Below are 25,598 nucleotides of genomic sequence, written 5' to 3'. Positions count from 1 at the left end.
GAACTCACTAAACTCCTCCCAGACCAACAAAGGACCGAAAAAAAAACCCTAATAAGCCAAAATAAGATCAGAGTTATTTTACCTCAGTGAAGGTGTGAAAGGCACAATGTGAAAGCCACAAATTTAACTGTGGCAAAATCTCCTGAACTTCTTATGTAAAATGTACGTTAAGTAACATAGGTCCTTAAGTGAATAACACAATGTTTTTGACATGAAGCAAAGAACGGCATCCCCTTGTGGAGCAATTCCTAAATATGAGTGAGGGACACTGCATATAAAAAAAAGGCCAAAAATCTATTTATTATTTTTTTGTACATTGTATGTGTCACTGCCTGTGTTTACTACTTAGCACCAGTACAGTCGGAGGATTAGAGGTAGATCAGTGCATGCTGTAATTCAGAAAAACACAGCTTCATTCAGGACGTGCTGTAGCTCCAGTAGCAGGCTATAATTTCAGGGAAGTGAATGTGATAATAGAACAAAACAAGATGTTTGTGTAAGTGGGAAAGAAAAAAAAAACAGTGTTAGAGGGGAAAAATAGATGAGAGGATGTTCCACAGCAGGTGTAGCCTCTCTTCCTCCTTCTTCTAGCCCCCCTCCTCCTGATGACACTCACTCTTTCTGTCTCTCTGTCTCTCTCTCTCTGTCTCTCTGGAGGATAGAGATGTGTTGGCTGACTGCATCAGCAGAGTGGGTGGAATGGACCCAAGGAGACAGGTTGGCGCCAGACTGCCTAACAATACTGCACTCTCCCTTACACACACACACACACACACACACACAAACACACACACACACATAAACATCCCCTTCACAGATGCACTCCCACCCCTCACAACCAAACACACAAACACTATATTTTAATACCTAGTAATTCCTTTTTTTCTTTAAACACCTTTTCCAAGCACCTGCCCTCCACACTGCATAAAGCAGCCTGAAAGACTTGGTCAAAAGTGGTGTTATAATACAATTCTCTTATACAATAATACAAAATAATGTGCCTGGTCACCACTTCTAACAGGTGAATTCATCTATTTAAGGTGCAAACACCAGATCTCAATTCCTAATGCCAAGAGTCAGTGTGAGGGATGCCATGCAGCACTGGGCAGTGGAGCCCTGGAGGTTTTATTTAGAGAATGTAACAGAGGGTGAGAATGCTGGCTGGTCCTATTGCGTTAATGTGACCTGGGGCAGTGATGCAGTTCAGAGACTAAAGCAAACCACTGACCAGCCTCTCTTCCTGTTAATCCAGCTCTCATTCATCTCTTTGCTCTCTCTCTTGATCACCACCAGGTCTCTGGATCCCAGAAAGGATCTGACTGAGACAATAAAGACAATATGGGGTAGGTCTGTTCTTAGATAAAGAAGGAAAAAAGCCTCCAGTGAGTCCTATAGACTCATATTTGTCAATACAGAACGTAAATGACCTGCGCGATTTCTACTCTTCTAATAATGTAACATCTAAACATAGAAATGATTATGTAAGTCAAATATATTGCAGCCCAATAAGAATTCCAAGGGTTAATTAGCCTTTATAATTAAAGTCACAGAAAAATAATTATGCTCATTATAACACCATATCACAGAAAGCATAGCAGATTTGCGGTGAATAAAAAGCATGAAGGCTGCCTGGGACCAGTCTTGAAGGATGGTGGTGCTCAGTTGGCTGGTGCATGTAATGGAGGAGCAGCAGTGATGATGTCAGCCACGTTTTCTTTCCTTTTCTTTCTTTCTTTTTTTTTTAATCCTGCCTGATCTCAGGGTGACTCACTCAGGATCAGGCCACACTTCTCTAAATACGCTCTCTAAGGAAGTGATGTCATTGTGTGGCAACAGTGATAACATGAGGCAGTGTGGGGTCAGAGGGTAGCTGAGTCACAGACGAAAACGGAGTGGGGGGGAGAGAGAGAGAGAGAGAAAGGGAGGGTGCTTTGTGAGCATGTGTATGACTTAAAGGACGAAGAAGATTAATTCAAATTCTGAGAAAATGAATAGATTCCGTTGCCATTTCTACAAAAACAACAAAATCTACTGAAAATTAATCTCCTGTCCATTTTGCTATTGGTCAGAGGAGGTACAGCCTCTAAAGCTAAAGGCTACATGTCACCTACATACACTTTTTCATGACACTATCATTAAATTACACAAACTTCTAAAAGCTTATTGCAACAAGTGTCAGTTGTTTATGTTACAAGTTTATGTAGATTATCTGAGTTGTCATGAAAGGCTGGTATATGTGTACTGTAAAGTTTTACCCATAAAGTAGCACTGTGCCATCTCTGTGGTGAAATAATACCTAACCAACACAATGCAATGTATATTATGCTTGTGTGTGAAGGTGCGCTCGGGTTGAATTTGGTTACCCCGGCTTTGAGGCATGTTATTTGTGCATCTGTTAGGGGCGTGGCAGGACTCTTTCTTTCCCTCTCTCTCTCTCACACACACACTATCTCATTCCCTTTCTCTCTCTCTCTCACTCTCTCATTCAGTCCAGTTTTGTAAACCATCTGTCCCCTGAGGACATCTCTGCCTGGTGCAGGCCGCCAACCTGTCGGACCAAATCCCCACCGGCATCACTGCCAGCTGCAGGTTTACTACACACTCCCACCTCTTTACTCCCCACCACACACTCACCCACCAGTTCACCCATGCACACACACACACACACATTATCTGTGATCATTTGGTGCCCATAGCCAAACTGGGGTCTCCAGGTGCCCAAATGGAGGTGAGGGTTTGTGTGCGTGATTTTTTTTTTTTTCTTTTCTTTTTTTTCTGATCTGGGGGTGGAGAGGACGCTTTGCCTCCCAGACAGCAGATGCTGCCAATTAACTTCCCCGCCACAGGCTCACAGAGGGACTGGGTGGAGTGTAGGTGGTGAAGGGGGGTACTGGAGACTACAGCATTTATTGAGGTTGATCCCAGTCAGCGGGTCCTGGGCAAACAAACAGTGCACTCACAAAGACTATACAAAAATAAAAATACATATCTCAATTACTACTCTACTGGGAAACTGTCAGTCACTGTTCACTGGTAAAGTGAGCAGACACATATTTAAAATGTACAAAACGGCTAAATTGCAGCCTACACTGAGAATCAGTTTAACTACGAACTGGACATTAAAGATTCTTCTGTTTATTTCGCTGTGAGGACATCAGTTGATGAAGCTGATATTACTATATGTCATTAAAAAATAATGATAGGTATAACTGTCTAAGAATGAACTTTGCTCTTGGTAAAGATGTGGTTGCAGGGGGCGTGGTGGTTAGACTGATTAGTGATGGCTTTCACCTGCGTGTGGTTTCTTACATCCTACTGATTTTTTTCTCCGCTGTAGTCCAGAGACACAAGACAGAGGGCCACGTGGACATAGAGCCATGCTATGACAACAAAACATCACATATAAAAGCTGTAGTTATTTTTCTAAATAGAAAGACCACTAATTGTAATGATTAGTAAATTAAAGGAGTCCTGAATCTCCCACTTGGACCTCCTGTGTGCTCACTCCCTTCACATCCAACCAGGGTTCTACACACATGTTTATTTAGCAGGGGGTGTCAATCGATTAGAAAAAAATTATCCCGAACAACTGCATCATTTCATGTAGTTAATCACAATTAATTACAAGATTTATTTGCTCATATTTGGCCATAAATTACAGATTTTTCTGTTGAAAACAATTGCATTTAGTTATAGACATAAGAGTGGACATATCGGTCATTTTTAACTTTAATCTCATGATTGTTGGAGCATAACGTTTTCAAATAGAGATCTAGAAAACAGAATGCAGTTGCTCTGCATACTTTCTAATAATCTATGCCATGAAGAAACTGATGTAGATGCCAAATAGTGATCCGAACAATTCCTGACAGAATTTCAAGTAGCTTGTTTACTAGCCACAGTGACCATAAAAAGCCAGGTTCCACAGCTATAAAACGTTCTCTTCACACAGGAATTAAAACCAGTTCAAACACAGTGGCCCAAGGCTTTCATTGAGTTACAACTGAAGCATTCTTCAACAAAACAGACTTACACCCATGCACTGTACATGACATGCACACCTCGTAAAGAAACGTGGGCCTTTTTTCACTGTTAATAAAAAGGGTTATTGCTGACTTGTGCACAGTAGGGTTTGATTGGTGGTTTTAAAAATGAAGCATTCTTGTGTGTGTGTGCGCACAGGGCAAATAAATATTAGAAGTTCATGTGTACATTTTTGGGTAAACACAAGCATATGTACAAACAAGCTTAAATACCAACCCACAGAAGCAGAAAGAAATCCCAACTTTTGGATTAGAACTGTTATCAACACACACGCAATACTCATCCTACATTTCTTCTGAATTGAAGGGTATTAATAAGGAGTTTGGCCCTTATTACATCATACGATGAAACACTGCTCTGAGTGCAATTGTCTTTCAGTATCACAATGGATTGGCTCCAGGACACCCCCACCCACCCATAGCTACCCAAAATCCATGGATGCTCAAATCCCCTGCAGAAAATGTCAGGATATTTCTAAATATCCTACACATATCATCCTTTATACTTTAAGTAATATTTAAATCATTTACAATGTTAATACAATATAAACATTGTGTTTATAGTTTAACACTGAATCGTTTAGAGAATAATGACAAAACAAATATAGTCTGTTCATGTTCAGTATGGACACAACCATCATAAACCTAACTAAATAGTACACATTAGATGCACAAACAAACAAACACACAAGACACGAGCAAACACTACTCAGATATTGATTGCTGGAGAGAGACTGAGGATGTGTGAAATGGCCGGAGGATACTGCAGGGCACATCTACACATCACTTCATAGCTGTGGATTCAGTGTAGTGCTTGGCACTTTGCAAACACAGGAATGTTTTTTATCAGTTAAATCCAGAGATGTGAAACAGGCTGAAGTGGAGGGTTGAATGTATTTGATGGCATTCAATCACAAGGACCTTAGTGAGGTCAGGTACTGATGTACATTTCAGCTCATCCATTAGGTACAGAAGGGTGCCTCATCACTCCAGAGAAAGCAGTTCCACTGATCCGCAGGCAAAAGCTGTGGGGCTTTAAACCCGTCAAGCCAGCACTTGGCATTGATCACGGTGACCTCACAGAGGGCAGAGGGTTGCTTCTTATTTTGCATTAAGAAAGAACTGTGAATATTACTTGTCGCCTCAAAATTATCTGTTCAAATTCCTTTCTAAGATGAAAACTAAGTAACGGAAAAAAAGACAAGCAGAACATGTCGATAGATCAAATCCCACTAATTAAGCAGATAAAAGCGGAAGCCTAAAGATTCCTGACGGCTGACTCACTGGGGCTCAGAGAGTGTTCGGAAAGGAGGAGCAGGAGGAGGATGCTCTTGTTGTGCGCTCTTTAATTTCCGTCTGCAAGATTAAAATGGCGTCTCTCTCTCCCTCTCTCTCATCCCTCTATCAGAGGAGTGACAGATGACTGCTCGCAAGGGAGAGCGAGTGAGGAAGAAAGGAGGAGAGGAAGAGATAATAGCAGCATTATGCGTCTAAAGTAAATCATTCAAAGTGACACTCTCGTGGAAAGCTATTTACACCTATGGCATCTGCGCATGTGAACCGGCGGCAATGACTTCACACGTGATCTGCATGTATGCACACGTGTTTGATGGCTGCTGACTGTGTATCAAATAACACAAATGCAGATTCTGAAAGCTCCCACAGGCATCTGCACCATGTTTGCAATGCAAACAGGACGGGAGGTTTCCAAATCACCGCCATATGGACAATGACTTCCAGCAGCGTCCTGATAAACTGCCCCGGCAACTGTGAGATCTCTGCAACACTCCATTCCATCATCAGAAATATAACTAAGACCAAATGTCTCCATATTTTACACCGCCTACATTTTTGTTGAAGGTTTTCCCAGAGCTCCACTTATGATGTTACGGTGTGTTTATAATAATAATAATAATAATAATAATAATAATACATTCATTTTTTACATTAAAAGACAAAAAAAGACAGGGGCAACACAGAAAGATACAAATCACAAACAAAAAATGAAATAAATGAAGCAAAAGCAGATAGAAGTCAGTGAGCAGCATCAAGCTACAGGGCTACAATAGAGCCTATGATTGACAGTCATTGGAAACAGTAGAAGTTTTAGCGGCCAGTATCTGGAAATAGACCACCCTTGACACGGCAGCAGAGTCTGCAGGTCGCTAGCCACAGTCAGTGGATATTGAGGACGCGCTCCTCCCTCCATTACGAGGAGCAGCGAAAGAAAACCATCTCAATGCAGAGCACTGGCATGGGGATGCGCTCCTCAGCCGAATCAGCAGCAATAAGCGCTGGTGTGAGTAAACACTCCCTTGGTTGACATCAATGGCAGCCGGCAGCAGCCACAGCAGGCTTCTCGGTCTACAGTCCTATGGGACAGAGCAGCGAAGACAGGCAGGCACCTGCTGAACTTTAGCAATGAAAACAGCTCCCCTGGTCAGTAGGCCCTACCATTAGCATTGGAGATAGCAAACAGCCAACTTCTGGGCAGCGACAGAGAAACCAGGTCCCCCAGGTCACCTCTAAGAGCAGAGAAACCTACTGCACACAGGCACCATCACAGACAGCCATATACTAAACAACACGAATGAGACATGGGCAGAAGCGGCAGTCTCCAGATGGACGCCGGCGTGCTCTGACCTAGCACTGACGACAGACACTAGAACGTACCTTAAACAGTCATAATTCGTTTAACTGGCAATTTTACATCTTTCTCTACATGTATGTGACCTCTGTTCTGATTGGCTGCCCTGTATTATGCATCCAAAAGCAGTCCAGACTGAAATGCTCCTTGCAACTTCAGAAATAATGGGAGAATCTAAACTGCAGTAGGCTGGTGGATGAAATTAACTGGTTGTTGTGGCACTACCAAAACAATGAATCCCAAGGGGCAGTTTTGGTAGCTTAATTTGCAACATCCATTGAAAACAATGGAGATGTTAAGCAATCTATGTCATTTGTATGTTCTTCTTAGAACCATGGAAAACTTGAACTAGTAATTTGAACACAAACACAAACAGACTGTAAGATACACGATGCTATCGACATCATACCATACACGGCTTACTTATTTAATGCTAGTTTGTATGCTGAGGAATTTTATACTCCCTCTACGCTCAAATGTGTGTATGCAATGCTTATGATTCTGGCAGTGAGGTCAATAATACCTCTAAAATTGATTATATCACACACAGAGTTATCCCATTTTAAACTGAAAGCTTACCACTGGGCAGCACTAATACTGGTGACTGAAATTTTTGTTTGCGAAATGTACAAAAAATATAAAAGCAAATGTCATTTGTGTAAATCTGTGGGATGTTCCACCCTCTCTATGCATCATTAGCAAGTTTTTCAAATTTAATTATAGTTTATTGCCACATAATTAATGATAAAAACACATAAAATCGAAAAAAAATCTACCTTGATATATAACTTAATTATTCACTGTGGTTGAAAAAGTTAGAACCTTGGCTGGATGGTAAATTACTCTCGCGTTGTGAGGAAAAAACAGTTTTACAAATCAGCGGTTAATTCCAATAGTTAATTGCAAATCAGTAGCATCATTTAGTCTTTCACAACACTGTGTCATTAACCACACATGATCCTTCATCTTCAGAAATGGAGCAGCGTGCTGGTTGAGCCAGATAACATGAGCGTGCGTGTGCGCATGCACACACACACACACACACACACACACACACACACTGTCATGCAAGTATTAATGTGCACCCACTTTCTCACTTCCCTGTAGAAAGAATGGAGAGCTTGACTGATAGTTTCTCATCTTTGTCATTTAACATCATTAAGAAACTGGGCCTCATTATCAACAGCACATGCAACCGTTCTCATCTCATATGTGGCCACACCCCTTCTGCTCGCTGCACATCTGTCAAAGTCAGCCGCCCCCTCAAAGGTGCGGACAAGCAGGCGCCGCTTCAAATCAGCAATCCGAACTGCACGTAAACAACAATTATCTCCTCCATTATGGCCCAGAGTTCGAAGTGTGGCCCTGAGAAGAAAAAAAAAACCACACAAATCAATATTGAAGGTTTTTATTATCTGTTCTAATGAAGGAGGAAGGCCATGGGAACAAGCCGACTGAGTGACCTTTCCCTGTACTGCATCTGAGGATTCATTCCAGCGTTCAGTCAAATTGGACACAAAGTGGATTTAGGCTATGAGCTGTAATATCATTAACAAACATGAGAACAAAAAAGAGGGATCTAAAAAGGATTGATGCAGCATACATGAAGGAAAGTGAAAATTATATGCCCTGTAGCAGTGGTTCCTACTGTTGTTCACTTACCCTGCCGTGTTTGCTGTTGATTTGGATCAACAGCCATAGGCAAACCCTTCCTGAGATGAACTGGGTGTGTTAGAGCCGATAAAACACACAGGTGCAGAAGAACAGAATTCCTGCATTGTGACTGGTCACCCATGCCCTAGAGTATCAATATAATTTACATTTACACTAGGGATAGGAATGGTTATCTGAATAAGGCATGTGTTACTTGGAATTAAATATAAGATGAAACATAAATTATCTTTATTTTTAATATGTGAATCACATCATGAACCTGGCTACTGATTTCCTCACTCACCTATTAACTCACTCACTCATGTTTAGCAGGACAAAGAGTCTTAATGCTTTTAAAACAGTTTAAATGCATTCCTTCGGTAAAATGGTTAATCCTTGTTACTAAGCATGTGACACAGAACAGCAGAGAATGTTGGAAAACAAGCAGATTTTGTACCTTATGTTAAACCAAATGGTGACATCAAAGCACCATTAATATTGTCTCATATTATTCTATTGTTATCATATAAACCTCTATTGTTTTTTTGAAACAGCAGCTGCCATTTAGACTCAAAGATTAATAAACCAATAGAAATGGATCAAAATGAAAAAAAAATCAAGTTACATTAACCTACATTAAAATAACATTTTTCCTTCTTCTCTGAAGAGACTATTTCAGAGATATGAGCTGACTATATAGAATTATTTCTAACTTCCTGTTAGACTGTTGATACTGTTGTACAGTTTAAGTTATTAGAGATTAATTATTAGATAAACTGCAATATCAGGTACCTCTTTTCCACTCACTGCAAACTTTGCTACAGTCCCTTAAGCGTTCTATGTTTTCAGAAGAATATTTGAAAGATATTCAGGTAAAAATGTGGATATTCCAATAGCAATGGTTAAATGCAAAAATACCCATGCCTATTTCATTGGAAGAAACTCCATTATGAGCACGGTCATAAAGCAGTGCTGTGAGGTCTGTTCTGATGCGGTTGTGGAGCAGCGTTCCACCTGTGGCCAGACGTGATTGGGCCGCGGGGCCGATATGAAATGTGGAAGCTATTTGTTCCTCCTCCACACTCGGCTGCTCTGCCTCTGTCTGAAGCGGCAGCTCCACGCCGGCAGGAAATCGCATTCAGCCGCCGGAGAGATAACACATAATGCAAAAAAAAAAAAAAAAAAAAAAAAAAAAAAAAAAAAAAAAACACCTCTCCGTCTGCCTGTGTCCTCCACCATGTTATCCCTCCGTTCCTGCCACTCTTTCGTTGTGCCCTCTCTGTCCCCCCCCCCACATCTCTCATTTCCTCCCTGGAACAAAGGAACAGGACCCCAAAAAAATGAATAATGAAAGATTGGCATCAATGTTTTATGAAGTTGCCGCTGAATTATTTTGAAGGTGAAGGAGGATTAATGAAAATATCACTTATTTATTTGTGTCTAGAGGAGACGGAGAGATTGATATTGTGAGCAAGTGTATTCAGAGGTGGACTTCAGGCAACGGCCGCCACACGTGGCCTCAGTAAAGTCTTTTACACAGGCCACTAAACTCCGATGTGCTTTGATATGCTTTTAAAAATCTATCCAGGGAGAGCACAGAGAAGACTTGTGAAGAATTTAACAAATGTATATATATACATATACAAACACTAAAAGTCAATAGTTACCTGAATTGTTTCTTTAAATAAATCCCAGAAACTACTCTCAACACAGCAAAGTCTTATATGAGGTAAAGACAATTTACTGTAGTATGAACTAAAGTTACCTTTCACATTCAGATAGCAATAAAAATACCACAGGATGTCAGATTGTTTTGACCCAGATGTTTGTCTCATATTGTCATAAGAACCTACTTAAGGTTATGTCCGGAACATGGTCGCCAACTTAAGAGCTGCCAAATTGGATCAAGGGCAAGTTTTTCCAATGGGAAGGTGATCATATAGCATATAAAAGAAGACTAGAATTGGCTTGGAATTATCAGAGCTACCTGACAATGCTACATAAAACAGTGTGCCCATCCATAGGAGTCATAGGAGATCTGAATTTCCGAGACAATTTTGGTCTTTACTGATATGCTACATGACCTTGATCCAGTATGGCGGCACTCAAGATGGCGGCCATGTCCCGGACATAGCCTAAAAGATAGGCCCCCTCACCCAGTACTTGCTGGGGTATTCAGATATGTCATTTTCCCTTATGTTTTTCAAATATAAGAGTGTCCTCCAACTTTTTGACCCTGTACATACATACATTCATTCATTGTCTGTAACCGCTTATCCAGTTTAAGGTGGCAGTGGGTCCGGAGCTTAACATCACTGGGCGCAAGGTAGGAATACACCCTGGAGGAGATTCCAGTCCTTCACAGGGTGACACACACTCACCTAGGAACACTTCTGAGTCACGAATCCACCTACCAACCTGTGTTTTTATGGACTGTGGGAGGAAACCGGAGCAAACCCACACGGACAACACACCAAACTCCTCTCAAACAGTCACCCGGAGCGGGACTTGAACCCAGGTCCCTGGATCCGTGTGACTGCGACACTAGCTGCTGCGCCTCTGTGCCGCACTACCTCAGTATATGAATTTACCAAATTCACAATAACAGTAACAATTAATGAATTTGATCTGTCTGTATTTATAAGTTGGGCGGCACGGTGGTGCAGCAGGAAGTGTCGCAGTCACACTGCTCCAGGGGTCTGGAGCGTGTGGGTTCGATTCCCGCTCCGGGTGACTGTCTGTGAGGAGTTTGGTGTGTTCTCCATGTGTTCGCGTAGGTTTCCTCCGGGTGCCCCGGTTTCCTCCCACAGTCCAAAAACACACATCGGTAGGTGGATTGGTGATTCAAAAGTGTCTGTAGGTGTGAGTGTGTGAGTGTGTGAGTGAATGTGTGTTGCTCTGTGAAGGACTGGCGCCCCCTCCAGGTTGTATTCCTGCCTTGCGCCCAATGATTCCAGGTAGGCTCTGAACCCACAGCGACCCTGAACTGGATGAGCGATTACAGATAATGAATGTATTTACAAGTACCACTTAGATTCACAGTTTTACCACCAAAACCCTGTAAATTGTTAAATGGTTATTCAGAGGCAGCAATGTTTTTTTTTACAGTTATGAAAGTGTGTAATATCTGAGGGAAGTAAATGATACCTATGCTCAGAGATTAAATACAGTAAGGATCGGAAATCTGTTTTTCCATTGTGTAGCAAAATCAAAGATGCATATAAAGATGGTGCTAAAATTTCCACAGAACTTTTGAGCTTGGCTAAAACCAGAAGTCAATTCTACCCTTCATTTTCAATAGGAAGGAGAGAGAAAAACAAAGGCATAGTCAAACCAGACAACATGTCAGCCAACAGATTCCTGCACTGCCTAGCACTGTGCTTGTACGATGTGGGGAGGAGGTGCCATTCTACCCACCCAGAGGGGGCTGGGCCAAATGCTCCCTCTTGGACTCCCAGCCTCAGATGCGGAAGTCAATCTACACAGGGCTGGGCCAACCCTTAGTCTGCTGTACCACCTGGGAGCCCACAGTGTCCATTGATTTCTAGTTTATGTTACCAATGTTAGCCTTGTACCTTAGGCCTAAACTCATGAAGCAAATTGTGGACTTAAAACCTGTCTCATCTGATCAGCTTCATTTGAAGTTGGTGGAAAAATGCAGAGATTTGATTTTTGGCCAAAGCTTTCTTTAGAAGTATATTCTAGATAAGAAAAGTGGCGTTAAAACTATGAGACACATTTATTAGCAAACAAACACTGAATCATAGGCACTGAGTAAGGTTTAAACCCCAGAACTTACACACACATACACACAACCTCAGGCGATATGTGTGTGTGCTGTTTCAGGCCTAAGATCAAACACAAGAAACAGGAATCAGACAGAGCAGGTGCTTCTGACACATCCATTCACTGTAACACACACATCTATGATAGTTTTCATCTGAGCTGCACTTGTACATACACCACTGCACACCTGAGCTTTATACAAACAGCCACAATGAGCCCACCTGGGTCCACGTTAGACCCCTCCGCCTGCAGAGAATGAGCCCCTGGCTCTCCTGTGGTGAAATTACAGCACCCCCATTCTTCACTGCCTGTTTATGACGTTCAGCCTGAGCTGGGTGACTTTCACTTCCACCCAGAGTGGCTCTGTGGCCTAAGTGTCTACCCCGTCTGGACCGCAACTGCCTCTCCTGCCCCTCAGGAGAACCGCTCTAGCCACAGCCCACTCTGACCCTCAATGCTGCAATACACACACACACACCACTGCAGCACTTACTGCAGGTTAGAGCTCAGTCTGCCACAAACAGCGCTTTGTAGAGGGACAGCAGAGAACAGAAAGTGTATGAAACAGTGGTCACACACATAAACATATGAAAACATTATTGATTTTTGGCTGCAGAGTAACATATATAGCAATTGTAGCTGGCATAAATTGTTAAATGAACCCAAACTAACCTCCTTATGTCTTGAAACAGATTTGCACACTGTTGGATTTTCTTGAGGAGGGACATCAGTAACCCACATATGCTGAAGATTTACTGGCTGCTGGAAACTGGTTGGTAGAACATTTAAAACATGTCTTAAATGTCCTGTATTTAAACATAAGCTTCTAAATCAAATTCTCCCAGGGGGGATAACGAACCCACATTCAAGCAGGTGTGATCAAACCTCTGACTGTCACTGTCCATGCTGAGATTGATGGACAGAGGGGTGTGTGATTGAAACCCTGTGCCCATAAAGCTGTCAGAGGGTTGGCTGGGCTGAGGCGGAGGGGTCAGTATGTGCACCTGTCTTCCGTCCCCCTCACTTCCCCCGTCCCACAGCAAATAGAAAAACAGAAGGATTTGTTTCTGTGGCCTCGGGAGGCCGGCGCTAAATCATAGACTGACAGAAATGCTGAGCTGGGACCTGAGCAACCCCCTCCCTCGCCATAGACACACACTCACATGGACAAATACACACACACACACAATCACAGCTATCTATTGCTTTAGACCTGAAAACACAGTGCGGCACAGGTAAACATCCCAGAGACTTAGCAGAATGGACACTCAAGTCCTGGTCTATTGCCTTCACTACTTCACTACTATTGTCCTCTCACTACTTTCTTTACCTTGCCCTCATCTCTCACTCTGATGTAGCCGGACACTTCAGGACCCTGGAAAGCACCAGACTGCTGGACACCAGGCCTAAGTAACCCAAACTCTTTGAAACTCTCTTAAGACTGCAAAACTGATGTATCCACACTCTTTCTAAGGATGGGATCTTTCTTAGGAACTGTTGCTAGGTTGGAAAAGCTTTACAAAACATCTGCAAAAGTCTTCTTCAACCAGATGGAGGATTTCACATGATATTTAGGTAACGCTTTATCTGGATATTCCACCGTATACACACTCACACCTGGAGTGTTGGACAGTCATCCAGGTACTTGGGGAGCAGTTGGGAATTATGTGCCTTGCTCAAGAGCACCTCAGCCTCGAATGTTCAGGGAGAAGACTATTTCCTGCCACGCTTCAGTTTTTCATGATATGGGCCTTTGGCCTCGTGGTACCAGTTTCTAGAAAGAAATGAATCAATAGACAGAGGATGGATGGATCAACTAACTGCAGCAATGTTTAAACAGAGGTTATCAGGTTTGCCTACAGCTGCATTTTTACGATCTCTCTCTCTCTCTCTCTCTCTCTCTCTCTCAGTGAGCCTGTGCTCCTCTCGACACTTCTTGCTCTCCAGAAACCTCTCCATTCTAATGCAGTGCTGCCCGCATGACTCTGTGTCTCTTTTGGCCAACAGACCAGGAGAGCAGTGCTTAGACTGGCTTCAGTCCACTTACATTTCTTTTTGAGTTTCACTCGCTCTCCCTCCTTCGCCACCCCCCACCCCCCACACACAGAGAGAGAGAGAGAGAGAGAGAGAGAGAGAGAGAGAGAGAGAGAGAGAGAGAGAGAGAGAGAGAGAGAGAGAGGGAGAGAGGCTGTATGTGCTGGCACTTGGAGGTTCTCTCCCTCTGGGCTGCACTCCATTTTATTTGAGATTTGAAGTGACCTTTCTGATTCAGCTGCAGGTCCTCCTCTTATGATTTATGTGCCCAAACAAAGAGCAGTGCGGCGAATTTTAACCAGAGACACCATATGTGTGTGTGTGTGTGTGTGTGTGTGCATGTGTGTGAAAGGAGAGTGAAAGAGTGAGGGAGAGCTAGGAAACCCAAACAAAAAAGTGAGAATTCCAAAGAAAGAGTAAGTGTGAGAGACAGAGAGACAGAGAGAGAGAGAGAGAGAGAGAGAGAGAGAGAGAGAGCGAGAGAGAGAGCGCGAGAGAGAGCAAGAGCGGTACGAGCTAGGCAAGGGAATGAATGAATGGAGAGAAACACTGAAATGCAATGGGAGCAAAGCAGGCGGTGTGTGAATGCACATAAGCTTTCCACAGCAGAATTCAAGAAGAACGAGAGAAGAATCAGAGCCACACCTCACTCACATCCCTTCTGCCTTTCAGCTGCTCTCAAAACATGCTCTTTAGGCCTTTAAATCACATTAAACATCTATCCTCAGCCCCGCTCTGAGACACATCCATGGACCAACAACAGACAGCAGCAGAAATGTCAATAATCTCAATTATACACACGTTGCTTTCATTCTGCAGATCTAAGAGTGGTTCAGATCACACACGGCAATGTATCGTCTGCAGAAATACACATGTCAAACAACTCTGACTTCAGTTCAGGTGAAAGATCAAAATACCTACACAGTAAATAAACAGTTTCCTATTCAGGTGGTGCAGCGTGGTATATTTTCTATACTAGGATGTACACATATAACCATAACATTAAAACCACCTCTTGTTTCTACCCTCACTGTCCATTTAATCCACTCCACAGACCATAATGGTTCACTCTGTAGTTGTACAATAATAGAATACCGAGTACTTGGTTAGCCCCCTTTCGTTTATTAGTAAGGACTCCCAAAGGGCCACCACATGGCAAATTATTATTCGTGGTGGATCATTCTCAGCGCTGCATTGACGCTGATGGTGGTGTGTTAGTGTGAGTTGGGCTTGTATGAGTGGATCAGACACAGCAGTGTTGCTGGAGTTTTTAAACCCCTCAGTGACACTGCTCCACTGAGAATAGTCCTCCAACCAGAAACATCCAGTTAAATGTGTTTAAAACACTGTTTAATGTTAGAGGTTTGGTGTGAAATAATGCATTGAAGGTAAAAAATTCCTAAAGATAACATAGACAATTCTGGAGAAACTACTGCTCTCACAGCTGTTTCACATTTACTGAGCCATGTTGGGCTGCGTACAAACACTGGAGACTTCCAGCACAAATACAGACCGGAGAATTAGCAAATGGTGAAGAACTATTGTTTGAATTAAAAAAAAAAGAAAACGAAAAAAAGAAATTGGATGTAAAATAGTGAACATGGCCATTAAGGCTATAATATCAGCAGAGGTCACAAAGGGCAACTTTTGGTTTTAAATTTCAAGGTGTTAATTTAAATTAAACGTAATTATTTATTTATTTTTTTTCCCTTGTCTTTTACCTGGAAACATAAAACCATCTGGTTTGACTTTTTATATTTTAACCATTTAATTCCACTACACTATACTACTACTGAGCGGTAGAAAGAGTGGTAAATGTCCCCTTTAAATAACAGTAACTTAATATGATTCATTAATATGATCTGAAACCACGTAACCTATATCCAGATAGAGACAGCAATGACATTCCATTCCAATGACATTAGTATGTCTAAAGGACAGGTATCATATGGCCACTGCTTAATGCTAACACTGACCTGAAAGACAATGCTCCAAGTCAAAGTTACAATTCAGTCAGCCTTACTCCCTATGATTCTCACTTCAGTATTCACACACAGGCCTAGTTTGGGTTTGTACATTCACTGATAGTATGTGTGCTTCAACCTTTGCCCTCTAAAATCCAACCAGCAAAAAAAGGGCAAAGCAGCACAGCTCGTAAGTGATAAGAATACAACAGGAAAAATAACAACCCAAGATCAGGCCCAGCACTCTAGCCACAGGGTCACCAAGTGTCAGCATACATTTAATGTACACAAACAAATACAAGCAACTTTAAGAAGCTGACTCTGGCAAACACATCTTGCATTTACTGTACTACATCGCACACGCTGCTACATTATGCTACAGTGCATAACCAGAAGATAAGCACAATTATTCAAGACAGCACGTCAATAATCCATCATTTAAAATTCAAAACCATCGGTCAAGACTTCTTTCCTTTTCCCTCAACTGAAGCTGAGTCGTCAGCATCCAAAGTGACCTCTATTTACCATGTTTATCCCTGTTTACCAGCTCAGTATGTTGCCACTGCGCATCTCTAAATCCTTCCTGAGGAATCACATCTACAATCAGACTGCTTCAGGCAGAAATGTACAAAGTGGACCTTTCCCTATTACACAAACATGAATTTTGATAGGTCATGCTAAGGGGCCAAAAAATAAATAAAACCCAACATCTCAACATTCAGCCTTAGCTACTAGTTCATCCCAATCTGGGTTCTGGGCACAAGGCAGGAACACACACTGGAGAGTGTGCCAGTCCATCGCAGGGCAGAACACACTCACACAGTCATTCCACCTACCAGCTTATGTTTTTGGAATGTGGGAGGAAAGTTGGAGGAAATCCAGATCTTTCTTTCTTTCATTTTCTTAATACTTAATCCTATGCAGGTGGCGTCAGTGTATCAAAGGGCAGCAAACAATCACCCAGTCACTCACACACATTCACTTATGGACACATTTTAGTAGATATTCCACCTACCAACAAGTATGTTTAGATTGTTGGGAGAAGCCGGTGCATGTGGAAGAAACCCACACAGACACAGGGAGAACACACAAAGCTCCTCACAGACAGTGACACGAGTGGGGTTTGAAACCACAACTCCAGGACCCTGAATACATGTTGCTCGATGACACCCCACTAAGTTTCATGACGATGCAGATTTCTTTGTGAAGACACAAAGACATACACACCATCGAAAACAGTTGGAAAACTGTCCCTTTAAATTACAACAAGTAGCAAACCTGTCAGCGCTAACTGGATTCTCACCTCACTGGACCTTTTAATCAGAGATGGAGACACGAGCAGAGCAGCCAAACAAAGTGGGCTTCCATTCAACTTGCAGTAACACCTGAGAGTGGGGAACCAGCGGTGGTGCCAACCCAAATATTACCCTTTCCAGGTCCCACGCTTTAGCCTAGCAAGACAAATGACACTCATTCCCGGACCATGCATTTAATCACAGGCTGATAATTAATGCTACACTCCACTGCCCAAACAAATATCTTTGTCAAGGTGCTTGTTGCTGTACAAGTCCTCCTGTTCTCAAAGGCATGATAACAGCAACGCTATAATTGCCTCCGTCCCAAAGACTCCACCGTCTACGGCACCGATTCATCCCGAAAAGACCTCTCTGCCGTCCAACAAGTCCATAAAATATTTTATCACTCTGGAGTTGGCTAAACTTTAATAAAGCGCGCGACCTTGCAGGATTGCACAGGGGAGAAATGAGGTTTCGCTCACACTGTCGGCAGATGCAGCTCTCCGCCATGCAGGGGTCCTTATCACAGCCCTACTTAATTACCTGCTTTAATTTGAACAGTTTTTAAAATGACCCCCGCACCAGCACAAGACAGGCTGGTTTAATTAAACAAATGAATTCTGGGCTTATCTAACAAGATCAAAGCACTCATTTGTCACAGTAATAGTTAAGAATGCTGATAATATTATCTGTAGACCTTGAACTGGGTTTTACCGCACAGGAGGACGAGCGATCTAATCTCACGCTTCTGCCATGATATACATAGGCTTAAGAACGCCTGTAATATCAGATTAAGGAGCATGAGACAAATTTGTTTGTGTGTTCATCTACAACCAAGTCTTCATAAAAGCTGGAGACTTCTTTATCACCTAATAACGGAATGATTTAGCAGCTCCCTAAAATATGCCACATATCACCACCATATCTCCTCTAGGTCCAATAAAACTTGTTATTGCCAGAAGGGAATACACCTTGTGGCATAGAAGAAGTTTAAAAATAAACGTCTTGTAAGAGCCGTCATGTCTATAATTACTCAGCTGTATTCTGAACATGTGTCTGAATGCGTAATGACTTCTGAGTCTAGACTGTTTTCTGCACAGTCGTACATTAAGAGGCAAATTACAAAGCCAGAAAAAATATAAATATATATGGGCTTCATAATGTGTCTCTTCTTAGTTAATCTGACTCTGTTTGTGTGTGTGTGTGTGTGTGTGGGTGGGGGGTGACTGTCTGTGAGGAGTTTGGTGTGTTCTCCCTGTGTCCGCGTGGGTTTCCTCCCACAGTCGTTGGTAGGTGGATTGGCGCCCCCTCTAGGGTGTGTTCCTGCTTGCGCCCAATGAACTGGATAAGAGTTACAGACAATTAATGAATGAATGAATATTTATCAATAAAAACATTATAACAACAGTAGTACTACTGCTACTACTATTATAAATAAGAATACATACATACTTTATTTATTTTTGTTCATACTTCAGTATTTTTATTATTGTGGAACATTGGTAAGATCATGCATGTATTATCTTGTGCAGCCCTTATGCTTGCAGATAATCAGCAGGCCTCTACAGATGCAGACTGCACAATTGTAGATTGTAGTCTTTCAAACATTGTCAGTAGAACAGGACACTCTGGAGTCTAAGGTCAGCAGTAACAGAGTTCCCATTAGACAGTAAATAATGGTGTTTGTCTGGTAAATTAGACTCCCACTGGAAACAATATCCATGTTAACATTTAAGTTAATAAACTCAGTGACGCCTCACCCTGCTGTTTTTCATTTGGATAATAAAAGCATTGTAGCTTTCTGAACAGCAGTCTTGTATCACCAAAATGTTACCTTTTCAGAAGCAATGTTAACTTTTAATGGAAGTTAAAGGAAACATACTTGATGCAAACCAAAACAAATCAACAAAAATAAATAAATAAAACAAATACATAGTTTGTGGCTTTGTTCTGACAGAAAAAATATGTTGGAAGCCTGACTCTGAAGTATTACATTTACAAGCAGTACTTCCATTTCACTGCTTCAATTTGGTTACAGATGCTTCAGCAGTTTAATGCCGGCCTGCACACCAAGTCATCCGGCTTAAACAGAGCTCCTGTTTGGCTTAGTACAGTTTCAGCTCCTCAGCTTTCCTACCAAAGCCCATTTTGTCAGAAACTACGGCATATGCTGAAGGAGCTAATGTCTTTTTAAATGTTTGAAACAGTTTAAGGTGAAAAAGATTTTAGGACAAACTCAGAAGGGGTTAGGATTAAAATGCAAAGCCGAATTTACATTGGCAGGAGTCATGATAAGAGAAAACAGAATGCTGTTTGCAGTCAGCTCCAATACATTTTCTTTAGCGTAGTTTCATTTAAAGCTGTGGAGGAATATGCTACTGATAACATTTGGATTAGCCCAACATGTCTTATAATAACAGACCCTGAATCGCGAATGGCTCCATGCACTTGTGGCTGAATGCCACAAACCACAGGAATGTCCCAAATCAAGTGTCCTAACATCATTGAACTGTGATGATGACTGATGGATTTCTATACAATACCTTTGGGATGAAGTGGAGTGGCTTTTTTGATCCAGACCTAACCATCCAACATCTGTACCTCACTCCACTAACATTCTCCTGGCCAAACACTACTCAGTACCTACAGCTATGTTCCAGCATCTAATGCAAAGTCCTTCCTTGAAGAGTAGAGGCAGTTGCTGCAACAAAGGAAGACAAACTATCTAAAAGCACCCTTGATTTCAGAATAAATGTTGAATGAGCAGATGTCTAGAGACTTCTAAACATACAGAGAGTCTAGGACTGTAAAATCACTGCATATGAATGAGCGTGCTGTGAGGGTGGGCTGGTAAAATAGAAACTGCAACTTGCATCAGTGAGTATGACACCACAGACGGAGGCTTTTTCCCAAACAGTCCCCAGTTCACTACAGCTTCTTGTTAAATGCCAATCTGTGCGCTGCCACGAGGAGTGAAACCTGGGAAGTTGTGCACTGTAAAGTTGCCAATGAATATTTTCACACCCCTATTTCTCTCTGCATGTGATAGAAAGGAAGGGGAGCGCTCGTCAAGTCAGCTTCGCTTTCCAGTTTGCTTATCGAGACTTATGTAACATATGTTGCGCAACAATGTGCGTCCTTAATGGGGAGGGTGTGCGGAGACGTGGGCTAAGCAAGACGGAGTGCAAGTCCCATCATGCAATGCATTACTGCGGATCGGCGATGGAGGCACGCACCAAGTCAGTGGGGATAGAGAGACTCTGCAGTGGATTATGGGAGAGAGTGACATGGGGGGAGGTGGGGGAGAGGCAGAGGGAGAGAGAGAGAGAGAGAGAGATACAGAAACACTCAGAAAGAGCAAGAGAAAGAAAGAGATTAGGACCCAGAGGAGTGTTTTGGGAAGGAAATGGCCTCTTAATGGCCGCCCCTCCTGCTACAAGCTAGTGCGCAAACGTTGTGTTTTGTAGTGCACCCAGCACGCTGCAGACTAGCAGCAAATTAGCATCAAACTACCCGCATATTACTGCCCTCTCTCATCTCCAATCATCTACATCAGGAGGTCCGCTCCTGTTCAAATTTACCACAACAAGACTGCCTATTGCTAGCCACACACTACACATAGCATCTCTTCATTTATCCTTTAGAACACAATGTGAGAAGAGGGGGCTGAATGTGAAAATAGCGCAATAAAGCAGTCATTCTGCTGCCTTTGCCTGGTAGCTAGTAGCTGTTTTGCTTCATAACAAGGGAAACTGATGATAATGTAATCCCGTTAAGTGGAAAACGTGTCAATTTGAGGTGCATCTCTAATCACTTGTTATCGTGTTAGGATAATGTCATAATGTCGTTCTATAGACGTCTGAAGAGGAGGTTTGAGATGAGCGTCTCCAATCTGTTGAACGGCGTTTGTCCTGTTTTATTAATAACCCTCCACAACAGCTGAGGACACAACAGCGACAGCAGCATGACAAATAATACCTGCTCAACTGCACACTCGAGATGTTTTACACCCTGATCAGAAGCCTTAATGAGCTGGTGCTGGGCGGGGGGAGACAGAAGGAGAGAGATGGAGAAAGAGGGAGTGACAGAGGGAGAGTGGTGGGGACATAAAAAGAAAGAGAGCGAGAGAGAGAGAGAGCGCAAGTGACTGAAGACTCCCTCACTCCTTTTCAGAAAGCCTGAGGGTGGAAGTAAAGTCTCTCCAGGATCCAGCAGGCAGCAAAACATGGACATGGTGCGGCTCCCCTTCGCTGATAGAGACAGCTGCAGCCCTGACAGCCTCTGACAAATGAGAACCTGTTAAACCTAAACAGCTCACTCTCAGTGCCCCTCACCCCAAATAAAAGAGCTCCCACACACACACGCTCATTCAGCCGGGCTGAAGAGCTGTCAGTCGCAGTAACGTAGAGAAGAGTGAACCCCCTCCGGCTACGATATCACACATATGGGTGCAGAGCTGGCCAGGGGAGTGCACCCCAACACTGCATCCATCAGAAGACAGAAGGAGACAGGGGGGACAAGGGAAAAGAGCCATGGAGGAGCCGCGACCTATCACTGAAATGACATATCAGAAGCAGAGAGAAAGAAAGAAACAGAGAGAGAGAGACGCAGAGAAAGAGAAGGGAGATAGAGAGAGACCAAGAGAGAAAGAGACAGCAAAAAGGTTTCAGAAACCCCCTTGAACTTGAATTTCCCCAGTATCAGTTGGGATACAAGTTATAATTAACTTTAATTGATAACCTGTAGACTGATGATTGGTGATATAAAACAAATATAATTATCATTATAATTATAATAATCACATTTTCACAAAAACAATCCCTTGGGGTAAATCTTCAGGCTGCTAAACATGAATGAGTGAGTTTGTGGGGCTACATTTTATATACATTACACACACACCCACACCCACCCACACACCCACATATATATATATATATATATATATATATATATATATATATATATATATATATATATATATTAACACGTGTTAATGTGTGTTTTTATACATTTATTGATTCAGGTTTAGTGCAAAAAGCAAAACAGTATGCATTTTTGCTGCTTGAGTATACCCAGCAGTTACGGGCTCTACATTACACCTAATGCCTATATACACTCTGCTAAAAGACTTTCAAGGCTGTCAAGAAATTCAAGGCTGTTCATTGTCATGGTGGGTGAAATATAACAAGTTATAACAAGGACTAGATCAAAGCGGCTGGCATGTTGCTGACAGACGGTAGCAGAGCACTTTTATGCGACCACCTAGCATACAAAGGCTTACACATACACACGAACACACACGCAGCTGTTGCTTCTTATTCCACCCTGGGGGGTATGAGAGAGGAGGGCTGATGGATGAGCAGCATAAAACAGAAGGAATACTCAAAGGATGAACACTAGATTTCTTTTCCATCCTAACAGTATTTATCTATCCGTTTGCTAATATAGCACAACATAGCAGTTAGTGCTCTCATCCAAATGTGTAGAGCATTTTAATGACATTGTGCCAGTGGTCAATATAAACACTGTGATGTTTGAGAAAGCATGTGCTAGCCTTCACCCAGGACTGACTGCATTATCTGTCAATTTTAAAGTGGGCATATTATACACCCTTTCCACAAGCTAAAACAGTTCTGGTGTTTTAATGAAACATCTGTCAAGCTTTGGTCAAAATACAAGGATCAAACCCCACAGCTACGTTCTCCCCCTGTCTAAACAGTTCAGGAGTGAGGAGAGAGGAGCACAAGCTCTGGTTTTTTAGCCATATTTGATTTATTCTTCATAGTCATCTTCACCATATTTATGTACAGTAATTTTTCCACAGTCGTTTTGTTTGTTTTGTTGTGTTTAACCTTGTTTTTGCACAGGTCCAGCACTGTGATAGGAGATAATTAAATGAGGAGGTGGGATAACTGTTAAGCCTGAATTCTACATCAGATCTTGTTTTGACCCACGTTTAAAAATAAATAAATAAACGTTGTGGGTTTCTAGGCTCCAGATCTGAATTAATGTTAATGTCCAGAAAAATACATTAAAATTTTTGGATAACAAGGCTCCTTTAACATTGAAATGCTTACAGACATTTTTTCTTATAATATGAGCCATTGATAATAATAAAGAAACATGACACATTTTGGTATTTTTTGACCAGGCATCAGTGACCTGACTGATTCCATTCACACTCACAAACCATTCCATCATAAGGAAGTAAGGTTCATGTGTATTGATTGGACTGTTTTATTGTTTTTTTTTCCATTGTCATCTCTATTTTACCACAGAATGAGGGTATTTGGCTCCTTACTATAACGCAATAGTGAGAAATGTGCCAACACAGTAAAGCCTTCTTAGAAGAGACACGTGTTCTTCAAACAAACAAGGGACAAATACACTTGAATTAAACTAAACAATCAGTTGGGATTCTTAATTGAAAATTGTCGGCTTAATCTATGTGCAGGCTTACAGTGTGTTAAGAAAACTAGTCCTCTACGTCCACTTACTCAAACCAAATGGGCTCTTTATGGTGCTCTATTCACAATGCAGAGAGTAGCTCAAAGTTCAGAATGCTTCTGAGGAGTGCAATCTCACTAGTCAAAAGTCCAAAGACCATTCAGGACCATCTTATAATGTCATTAATTTCATTTCCTTCTGACCTTGCCTTCAAGTCCATTCAGCCTATAAAGCCATATTGGGACTGGGTGCATTACAACTGCTTTTAAACTGCATTTCTGTATAAACATATACAGGGGGTCCTTGACTTACGACGTTGATCCGATCCTATGTCGCTTCGTAAACCGGTGTAAGTCGGAACATACGTACATACTGTACATAAATAGCATGCTGTAAGCACTAATCCTATCCTAACACTTATCCTCCTCAGTCCTGAGCCGCGTAACCGTGTATTCTTACGCCGCGCACACCAAACACGAAATACGTGTTACTACGTTTACGAAGCAAAACCACTTAAGTCGAAACAAGGCTTTATACAGTAAATAGGAGATGCGTCGTAACATCGTAACTTGGGACTGACGCAACCCGAGGACCTCCTGTATTACATATAACATTGGTAGATGCTTTTTCTATGGCATATCTTAATAATAAAATTTTTAAATACTTAAAACAAATGGACAATGGCTTTTATTAAGTGACCTCACATGGAGTGACCAGGGTGAATTTTCATTTATTGTAAATGTCAAAACTCTTTCCACCTAAATCAAAATTCAAAGGAGATTATGAAAATATTCAAATATACTTTTCACCTTGAGAGAGATGAGCACTTGTAATAGTAAAGAGCAAAATGGCACTCTACAGCACAAATGGCATGAAATAGTATGCCAATGTGCAACAAATGAAGCTGAGTAATGGCCATTAATACACTAATAGTAATAAATAATATTAATAATAAACAATATACGGCTCAAATGCCAGGTATCAGCTAAAAGAGGAAAAAGCCCACCTTTAAAAAATCTACAAGTGGTCTCTCATGCTCAAACTATTCCGATATTCTACACAGTATGAAGTACAGTAGTTTCATCATCAAAACTGTGAATTTGAAAGAATCATTTGCAAATTGTGAGTGTTTTCAAATAGAACAGAGTGTTTTGCAGCAGCTCAATTTTAGTCACCTTAAGTGCCACTTATATGGGGATGGGAGGACAAGACACAGAAAAATCTATTTACATAAGGATGGGGTTCCAGAGACAAAGTGGAACTGCAAGAAGAATCTAACAAAGAGTTGGACTGTACTTTAGTGGAATACCAACATAATATCAAGTAAAAGCAGGCAGTAATTGTAGATAAAAGTGTATTTGTTGTTATATCTTTATTTACATCAGTCCAGCTGCATTAAATCTCACAGTTCCAGAGTGTATCTCAGGCTATGCTGGGTTAAATAGATCTCTATCTAAATCATACAGTATTTACTTCCCCATATCTCACTGCGTCAAGACTTCAAACAAGTCTAAATTCTTTGAGAGCAACTCTTATTGGCATCTCCATAACAAAACAACACATTTAAAGAGATAAAAGACAAGTGTCTTTCATGGTAGATATCAAAGAGAATTAGTGTGCAATGAATATCACTAATCACCCCCTCAACCCACCCCCCGTCAGCACTTCAAATACATTACAGCCGTTCTGAAGTGCCAGAGTAATCACTCATCATTAAACAGAGAAAGAA

The 25,598-nt window shown here is 41.8% G+C and overlaps 1 protein-coding gene across 10 annotated transcripts in view; it reads right to left on the bottom strand.

Moving 5' to 3' along the window:
- The window catches only part of LOC136666513 (cytosolic carboxypeptidase 6-like), a 416,314-nt gene that overhangs the window by 194,000 nt on the left and 196,716 nt on the right, over positions 1-25,598 (bottom strand). For 6 of the 10 annotated variants that reach the window (XM_066644737.1, XM_066644730.1, XM_066644731.1 and 3 more), the window contains one exon: positions 617-753. The exons of the other annotated variants lie outside the window; for them this stretch is intronic. In XM_066644737.1, the coding sequence (XP_066500834.1) occupies positions 617-753 (137 nt within the window). The remainder of the gene's footprint in view (positions 1-616; positions 754-25,598) is intronic. 10 annotated transcript variants of the gene reach the window in all.

Source organism: Hoplias malabaricus, chromosome 14, assembly GCF_029633855.1.
Source record: "Hoplias malabaricus isolate fHopMal1 chromosome 14, fHopMal1.hap1, whole genome shotgun sequence".
Taxonomy (NCBI): Eukaryota; Metazoa; Chordata; class Actinopteri; order Characiformes; family Erythrinidae; genus Hoplias; species Hoplias malabaricus.
The sequence above is the reverse complement of the archived record's forward strand: the minus strand, read 5'-3'. Positions and strand labels throughout refer to the sequence as shown.